We start from the raw sequence: 8917 nt of genomic DNA, 5'->3' as shown, positions 1-8917 counted from the left end.
TAGATGTGGGAATTGCAGGGAAAAATAAACGTAGAATACAAACAGAATGAGAAGTAAATGAAATCTGGACAGTAAGGCGATTGTGACTCTATCTTTTAGATAAACATTGCCTCCCACTTCTATTAGAAGTCTTGCAAAAGGGAATCAAAGCAATCTTATCATTAGGATACAATACTGCCTGATGTAGTGTGCAGATTGCAAACTCTGAACACTATCCAGAACATAAATTTTTTGTAACAACGGTTAATAATCGTGTGAGGAAGAGAGAGAAAATAAAATTATCTGTAAAATAATAAAACTGTTGGGAATTAATATATATCTATATAATTCCATATTATCTCAGAAGCAGTTTTTTTTAATTGAAATAACGGTTACATATATTTTAAAATCTAACGTTGAAAAAACAGTTGAAACTTGAAAACACATTATCTCATCGGTTGAAACTTGAAAACACATAATCTTATATAACATAATAATAGGAGATATTGATGAAGTGGTGGTAACTGATCAAAACAAGATAATAGGATAAAAAGTTATTTATTTAAAATAAATGACTATTAAAACATGATAATAGGAGATCAATTATTTATTTGAAATTCAAAATAATCATGAAATAATAATAAATTCGAAATTTTAGTTTCATGAAATAATATCAACAGACAATGAGTTCGATAGATTTACATTGAATAAGAACAATAATGGTTTGCCGTACTAACATAAATAACGTATCAATTTCCTTGGTCGGTTGGTCAACGACACAATGGGGATGTTTCCTGGTTCCCCAAGCAATAAATCAAGGGGGCTTGTCCTCATAGGCGGGCATGTTTAGATCGCGGCCACTAAGCACTAATTATTTGCAGTTACGAAGCTGCTCACTATGGGTTTGTCACTTTGCATGGGCTATAGATGTCGCCGCTCCAAGCTATGGTGGCGACAACGCTGCAAAAGGCAGTGTGGTGTTGTATTGTTGAGTAACTCGCAACTCCCGTGGACATACAATACATATTATATACAACCCTTTGGGGGTACATTGCACAACATGGAGGAGCTTGCACTACTGAGTAGTGTTCCCCGATGGTGACCGTAGTGGTACAAGTAGAGAACCGCTCCTGTATCGGAGGAGCAGTCACTAATTATTTCAAAAAACTCAAAAACATTGTCACTATTTCTTGAAAAAAACAATTTTCACAAAGCACATCTGAATTAGAAATATTAGTATCTCACTTGTACTGTAGATCTCCCGACAGTGGAATACACTACCAGAATTACAAGAATTCTTGGTCACTAAATGTTTACATAAACATCACCGCAATAAGGTTATTCGATCGTGGAGCATGCCAATCGAGAGGCACGATCGACTTTGACTTTCCTGCCCACGCAGTTCAATTTTTTGGTGCAATTTGATGTGTCCTCTTGCTCAATTTGTACTTCACCATCCTCAGGATTTTGTAGAACCAGAAGACACTGACCAGCTGCAAGCTCAATGCCATTGCCTTAAAAACAACGTGGGGAAGATACATTAATAGAAGGAAATTACAGCCCAAGAATATATTACCAATTAAGTTGATAAAATATTTACCTTTATGATAAACGGATTGCTAGCAGACACAGTCACGTAAGTGACATAAGGTCCACCAACCATCCTACCCAATGTAAATATCACTGCAAACGAAATCTGTAAAAGGAGATGTTAATTAGGCAGCATTTGGAGTCCAAATGTCCAATATTCAGAGGGTTAGATTTAGATACTAAAAGAGTGCATTTGGCCTCGCTATTTTGCAGGCTAGACACATGCATGTTTTAAATAGAATTGTAGAAAGTGTTCCGTTTGGGAGTACTTTTTTAAAATGACGATTCAGAAATATGGAAAAATTAATGTTTATGCATAGCATGCAAGAGGGTGCCTTCTAAAAAAACACACATAATTTTAAAGGCCAAACCATTTTTTTTAATTTTACTCTTTTATAGATTTTACTAAACGCTTAATTGCGTTTTTAGAAATTATATTTTCATTAACCACATTTTGAAATCACTATTTTATATATATTTTTTTTTCAAATTACACGTTTTGAAACCGTTAAATCAAACAGACACTAAAATCCTCACGATCCGAATTCATTGTTTTAGAGACACATTGTTACAGTGGCATTTGGGTATGAGTAATGTTAGAAATCACATTTTTATCCTATAATGTTGATATGACAATTCTAATCACTTTTTGGATTCGTTCTTGTTAAGAAAAAAAAATTATAGATTAATTGAGACTGTTACGTCAGCATGAAGTTGATAACTGTAGGATAAAAATGCTGTTTCTAACATTCAAACTTAAGAAAATTTTAGACTAATCGTGCAAAAAAGCAGAATTTAAATCTTTAAACTTTGAACTCACATCGGCTGCCAAATTAAGGTCAGTGTCCTTGTATCCAAGCTCTTTGAGGAACTCTCTCAAGTGGAGGAAGGGGCTAGAGATTTCGGATACCCATAATGCAGCTACCACCTCCGATCCACACTACATACACATAGAAAATGGTGCGACATTACTTGGAGTTGAAGAAGCACGCAAAAGCCCAAGAAAAGTTTTGCAATGAATTGGTAGAAATTAAATGCTAATAAATCTATACATCTTTCTTCCTAGAAATCATCATCAAGAAAATCGAAAACATAAAGAAACCACGTTTAAGGATTAAAAATACCCTCCCATAGGCCAGGACTGCTCCAAATCCGACGATGCTGACCAGATGGTGGATCGAATTGTCGAGACCGACTCCCTTGTCAAAGGAGCTACATACTAAATCATACACCATATAAGACAGGCTCACTGCCAGAGTTTCCATCTGCTCATCAATGTTCAACATCCACCATCAAATTAAGCAACCCATAAATAATAAAATTACTCACCCTTTTATATATATATATACCTGCTTTGGGGAAGCCTTTGAAGCCAGAGGACAAGCAGGGCAGCTCCAGTCTTGAACGGAGAGAGAGGATAAGATTACAGCTAAAGTTGCATGAATGGTAGAAACAACTCGGTTGCAGAACTCAAACGACCGCTTTGGGAAGATCCACTTCCTTGTTAACAGAAAAGCTGTTGCCCATGAAATCACTCCAAACACAACTATGTTCATAATATTGTCTTCCATTTTTTTATTTTTTTTTTCTCAACAGGAGATTTTTCTTCCTAAAACGAAACAAACAAGTGATCAATCTGGTTTTGATCGGCTCTTGTATTATAATTCTTCTTCAAAAGCAGAATTGAAGCAGGGCCTGTTCACTTCCAATCTCTCGAGCAGAGAGTATATATATATATATATATAAAAAAGTACAGAACAGAAAAACATATCTACATATACATATACCAAGTTTTTCCAGAGTAAAAAATGAGTAGCAATCCTTTATAATTTCTAGTTGTACTTCATTTATTGGCAGTAAGATTTTAGGTGGAAGTAGGTAGTCCAATTTATCCATCCAAATAAAATTGAAAGGATATGCAAATATAAAAAAGAATAGCAGAATAAAAAAAAAATTAATCACAAAGGATAAAGAGAGATCGATATATAAAAATTACTTGATCCGGTCTATAATTTATAAAAGTTAAAGCTTTGAAAATGCTAGATTTTGCTCTTATTTCTTGATAATATTTACAATACCAATATTTTTTTAAAAAAAAATGTTCACACAAGAAGGTGAGGATTCAAATTAGTGACCTCCGCTTCATAAGGCATGGTCCCTAGTCGATTGAGCTACTCCTTGAGGACTATAATATCAATATTGATTTATATATATATATATATATTTTAAAAAAAAAAGATGGCAGTCTACATAGCACTTACCACGTTTATAAATTGACGTAGCACTAAACGCAATATTTATTATCATAAAGCGTGGACGGTTACTTCAACTTGTAAGAAAGTTGACTCTAAACATTTTTCACCAATTTAACTTCATATTTTTCAGCGTCACAATAGCTTACTACTATTGGTAAGACATTGGCCATACACATTTACATCTAGTGGTCTCTGAAAAGTGTTTGAAGAGGGAATTGAGATTCCTCACAATTTCTTTTAAATATGAGATTTTCAAATTTATAAATTTTAGCCGTTTATCTTATCTAAGTGTTTAAAAATAAGTTATGTTTCAGAAAAAATATGGCTTATTAAATTCTTTGAAGGTAGATTACTCGGAACATGATCCTCTTCAATTCATTTATAATATCCAGTTAGTTATAGTGGAGGGGTAACTTTGCCTTTTTCACTTTTTGAGGGGACAAAAATACTCTTCCACTATAACTAATTGGATATTCTCTGTTCAAATGAAATGGAGAGATCCTAATTCAGCTTCCTCTTTAAATTGTTTCTAAAGGCTAAAATATAACTTATTTTAGACACTTAGATAAAATGAACGATTGAAGTTTATAAATTTGAGAATCTCAAATTTTAAAAAAATTCAAAAAAATTTAAATCCTTTAAGAGGAGGGCATGCATTAGCCGACAAATTTCCAGCTATCCGAGTCCGACCTCTCCTATTAATTGGTCATTTACATTTTCGTGTGGCCTCGGACGAATCTTTTTCCACCATATTCATTGCTCCACAATTCGTACAGCCGCGCCTTAATTACCTGTCGCTCCGGAGCGGTAAGAGTAAGACGAGCTTCCAACAGTGGCTTTCTTGTCCGAGCTTAGTCAGCTTTCTCTTTCTCACGACTCCTGTCCAATAACAGGGCAAGAATAACGGAGATATCTAATTACAAATTATTATAGTTTGTTGGATATTAAGCCAAGTTAATATATCATAACACTAGCATGTAGCCTACGGAACTGAATATGACACCTGATTTTTAGAGTACATTTAGTACTGTGATTTCATACAGCAAAAGTGAAATTTTAAATTAGATAACAAAAAATGTATCATTTGAGAATACTCATTAAAAAAATTGCAATTTAAAAATTTAGAAAAAATCGCGTTTTCAAATCGCAAGTAAGAGAGTGCGTTTTTAAAAAGTATTATTTTAAAGGTTCAATTGTAATTTTATCAAACGCTTAATTGTAAGGGTATAAACCCGGTTTCGGTTAGTGGTCATTGGCTAAAATTGCTAACCTGAACCAGGGTAGCCAATTATCTGAACCGGTTATTGGGTCTTTAAAATAATTGGGTATTTTGGGTATTTGGCCTACTTTTGGGGCTTAATTAAACAATTTTTAAAAAACAATTATAACTTGTTTGGCCCAATAAGCTAGGTGTTGTTGTGATTGTCCAAAAAAAAAAAAAATCTAAAGTAAACAACGTCGTTGTTTTACATTTTTTTTAAATATATATATTAATATAAATGCAAAAACCAGTAACTAGACCAGTAGGGCTGGTTACCAGTTATTTTCAACCGTTTTTTAAAAACAGTTGGCCATTTAGCCTATTATAACCAGTCAGATTCACACATATACTTAATTGCATTTATTAAAAATTGCTTTTGTTATTTTTAAATCGCATGTTTTGAAATTACAAATTAAAATGAACCCTTAATGAACATATTGGTTTTCATTAAAAAAAAAACATATAAAAGTTCTTTTATGTGGTTTTAGTAAAAATTCATGTTTCAAAAACAAATATAAATTTAATAGACTCGATTGAAAGAAATTATTCCTTGAAGAAAAACTGTCTTGCTCAACAAGGGCAGAACTGCTCAAAGTCTTGGAAGGCAATAGCCCCAAAATTTTAAAATTGTCCCTAAATTTATGTTTTTTTTTTTTTTTTTTAATGATACAAACCCACTAAAATTAATTTTTTACCTTTCTAAAATGTCTATTTTTCCAAAGGTAAAATTATAATTCTGCCCCTGCCTCTCGTCAAAGACTTTATTTTCTTCCCCGTTTATAGGTGCGAAAATTTCTCCCATTAGATAGATTTGGGCACTTGTCCGCCATTAGCTAACAAAAAACTTGTTGCTCTTCATACAAATTAGTGACTGTTATTGCTTTGCTTTTGTCGGTTATAGCCTTGTAATGAAAGCGGTAATTATATCTCCAACGAACAACCATTTCCAACGAAACAAGTAAATAGCCACATAAATCTTATAGGACCCGATAGGGCATGTGAAAATTTTGATGTGGGCATCCATTTAAACCTGACCTTGCATGGCCCCAGAGCCCAAAGTAACTGAGTTTTTTTTTTTTTTTTTTTACCACTTTATCCTTTATTGGACCGCCAATTAGGCCTATCTACTCTTTCCAACCATTTCCTCATTTGATTGGATCCGATCTTTATGAAGGCCCTTTATGGTTTTATTTACTGTTCCGTTGATCCGAACGTAACATTTGGTAAAAGTATTCTTCCAAAAAAAAAAAAAAAACATTTGGTAAAAGTTTTTTTTTACAAATAATTAAATTTTTTTTGCTTAATTTCCCATGTGACCATGTGGGTATCGGTTAGAGTTGCCACATTAGCATTGTAAGATAATTGGTACCTTAAACACTTTTCGTACTAAAAGTAATTTTTTACAACATGTTGACCCGTTCCACATGTGATTTAAAGGTGATAAAAATTTTTAATCATATCTTTAAACGTGTTAATAAGTTATAAAAAAAATTGTAAGTGTAACATTAAGATGTACATGATACAAAAGATTAACCAAAAAATCACTCGAGTCTTACAATGACAACAAGATGTATACTTTTTTTTTCCTCAATGGGTGAGTTTAATTTGAATAGAAGAAGAAAATAAGATTTGAACCAATAACTTTTATTTTATGACATGTATATATGATCCCAACTGATTATGTTATACCCACATCTCATATATCGTACTTTTTATATACGAGCCAAACACCAAAATTTTCAAATTAATGAGTTTTGAGCTGATTACATGGACAAGGTTTTATTTTAATTGGGTGGTAAGAAATTCCTCCGATCTAATTTATGAAACTAAACATGTGACTTTTATATGCATTTTTCAAAATGCATTTGATGCATGGAATAAGATTTGCTTTTATTTTGTTTATCATATAAAATGCAATGTAAAAGTTACATATTATAAGAACAAATTAAATGACAATTTAACAGGGAAAACTCTTTCCCAACCATATAATAATACATTTTCACCATTCCTCTAATGCAGAAATCGATACTCACACATGAACTCCAACAAAATAAAATTTGAAAAAGTTAAACTAAATGGATTTGTATCTCGATCTTGACCCCCGCAAAAAAAAAAAAAAATTAGCGAAAATGCTAGATAACGTGTCCTAATCATCGAGAATAATGCTACATTTACTTAGCTTCCACTTCCTTACAATATCCATTTTGAAAAACACATTTCTCCACATTTATATTTAACTTTTAAAATCACCATTGAATATAAGATGAATTTTTATTGAATTTTAATCTAATGATGATTTTAAAAGTAACATTTGAGTATGAAAAAAATATAGGTGTAAAGAAGTGATAATAAATATACCATTACTCGATCATCGATTGGCAACCTCTATAAAACACAATGAGAATTCAATTACTTAATTATTTTACTCGGGTATGTGGTGGTTGATATTTGGACGGACCACAAGCTCTGCAGAATAGTCCCAGTTTCTCCTTTAACCCTCCATCTTCAACTCCTCCCACTGCACTTCTTCAAGATAACAAGAATATCTTCATTAATTGGAAAGGGTATATCTCATGCATGCCTTCTCAATATATCTTACAAATTTGCCTCATTCCATTTGCTTCTACTTGCTTTATTGGATGGTTTGGTTGATCAGATTATGTGTGAATTATTTGCATGCAATTACTTTGCTGGCATTGGATCTCATTCTTCCACTTGTTTGTTCTTAATCTGCAGGTTATTATACCAGATGGCAATCCAGAACATCATCCGGCGTTTACTGATAATCCGGAAAAGCTTTAGAGCTACTGCAGTGTTGGCCTGGGTGTTCGAGTTGATCACGTTGACCATGGAGCTTATTGGTGACAATACTCGTTTCGACAAGCTTGCTGCCATCTTTCTAACAATGGACAGTTGTTTCTTCACATTTTGGGATGTCCGTATCAAATTTAAAGACAGAAGCTTGGCATTTGGGCGCGTTGGACGATGCTATTTCTGGCCAAAACATGAAAATGGGCACCCAAGTTGGTCGCCTGATGTTGTATGCGACGTTTGCTCCTCTGTTTTTATCGTATGCCACTTCGTTGTTGCTGTCGTGGATTTTGTTTACAGGGGACATGGACCCACGTACGTATTTACACTTGTTGCTTTTGTGTTGGCCTCCTTGGCCTTGATCCCCACCCAAGCATATCATCGATGGCTCTCGGCAAGTGATCATCATCAGCCTGATGATCGGCAAGTTGGATCAACGGCCGATGTCGATCCTGATCATCAGCAGCATGAAAACGAAGAAGCGCGAGTTGGCATCGAGGTTCATCATGATGATCCATCAGTCTCAGCCTCTGTTGGAGATCAAAGCATGGACATTAATCTTCAGAGCGAAATTCAATGTCTTCATAGCATGCACAATTAATGCTAAATTAGAGGCAGAATTAGCTGTGGAGGGTGTTGCTGGACGACAATGAATTGCGCACGTGCACTATGTTTCTTTTTTAATTTGTCCCTTACCTTAATTATATCGTAGAATGCTAATTTACCCTTGTCAGTGTAACTAATGAACTAAGATAAATCTTATATATTATCTGCAATGCTAGCTTTTTGGTTGAAGATCTAATGGGTTAATTGATTATTCGCTTAAATACAAAAAAAGTTATTTGATTTGCTTAAATACTAATGAACATGTGATGTGAAAAGCGCATGATTTTTAATAAAATTTGTTAATGGAATTAAAAAATACGTGTTTTTTACTTGCTATTAAGAAATATGTGCTTCGTACACACTCAAGGGCACATAATAATTTCATACATTGAATTGAAAAAAAAGCCTTTATAAA

General features: G+C 33.4%; 1 protein-coding gene across 1 annotated transcript; it reads right to left on the bottom strand.

The window, feature by feature from the left end:
• Window positions 1-1199: 1199 nt before the first annotated feature.
• On the bottom strand, window positions 1200-3339 carry LOC132189849 (uncharacterized). Its single transcript, XM_059604663.1, has 5 exons — window positions 2919-3339; window positions 2694-2834; window positions 2390-2509; window positions 1580-1675; window positions 1200-1493 (listed from the first exon to the last, which is right to left on the bottom strand). The coding sequence occupies exons 1-5, from the start codon at window positions 3138-3140 to the stop codon at window positions 1383-1385; spliced, it is 690 nt and encodes a 229-aa protein (XP_059460646.1). The 5' UTR covers window positions 3141-3339; the 3' UTR covers window positions 1200-1382.
• Between the last annotated feature and the right edge of the window lie 5578 nt (window positions 3340-8917).

Source organism: Corylus avellana, chromosome ca8 (assembly GCF_901000735.1).
Source record: "Corylus avellana chromosome ca8, CavTom2PMs-1.0".
Classification (NCBI taxonomy): Eukaryota; Viridiplantae; Streptophyta; class Magnoliopsida; order Fagales; family Betulaceae; genus Corylus; species Corylus avellana.
The sequence above is the reverse complement of the archived record's forward strand: the minus strand, read 5'-3'. Positions and strand labels throughout refer to the sequence as shown.

What these genes read in the sequence shown, in the direction of transcription:
- LOC132189849 (XM_059604663.1), bottom strand. Translation starts at nt 3,140, where the DNA reads ATGGAAGACAATATTATGAACATAGTTGTGTTTGGAGTGATTTCATGG. An exon ending in CAAAGGCTTCCCCAAAGCAG is followed by an intron (nt 2,835 to 2,918) that starts GTATATATATAT and finishes ATTGATGAGCAG; the next exon opens with ATGGAAACTCTGGCAGTGAG. An exon ending in CAGTCCTGGCCTATGGGAGG is followed by an intron (nt 2,510 to 2,693) that starts GTATTTTTAATC and finishes ATGTGTATGTAG; the next exon opens with TGTGGATCGGAGGTGGTAGC.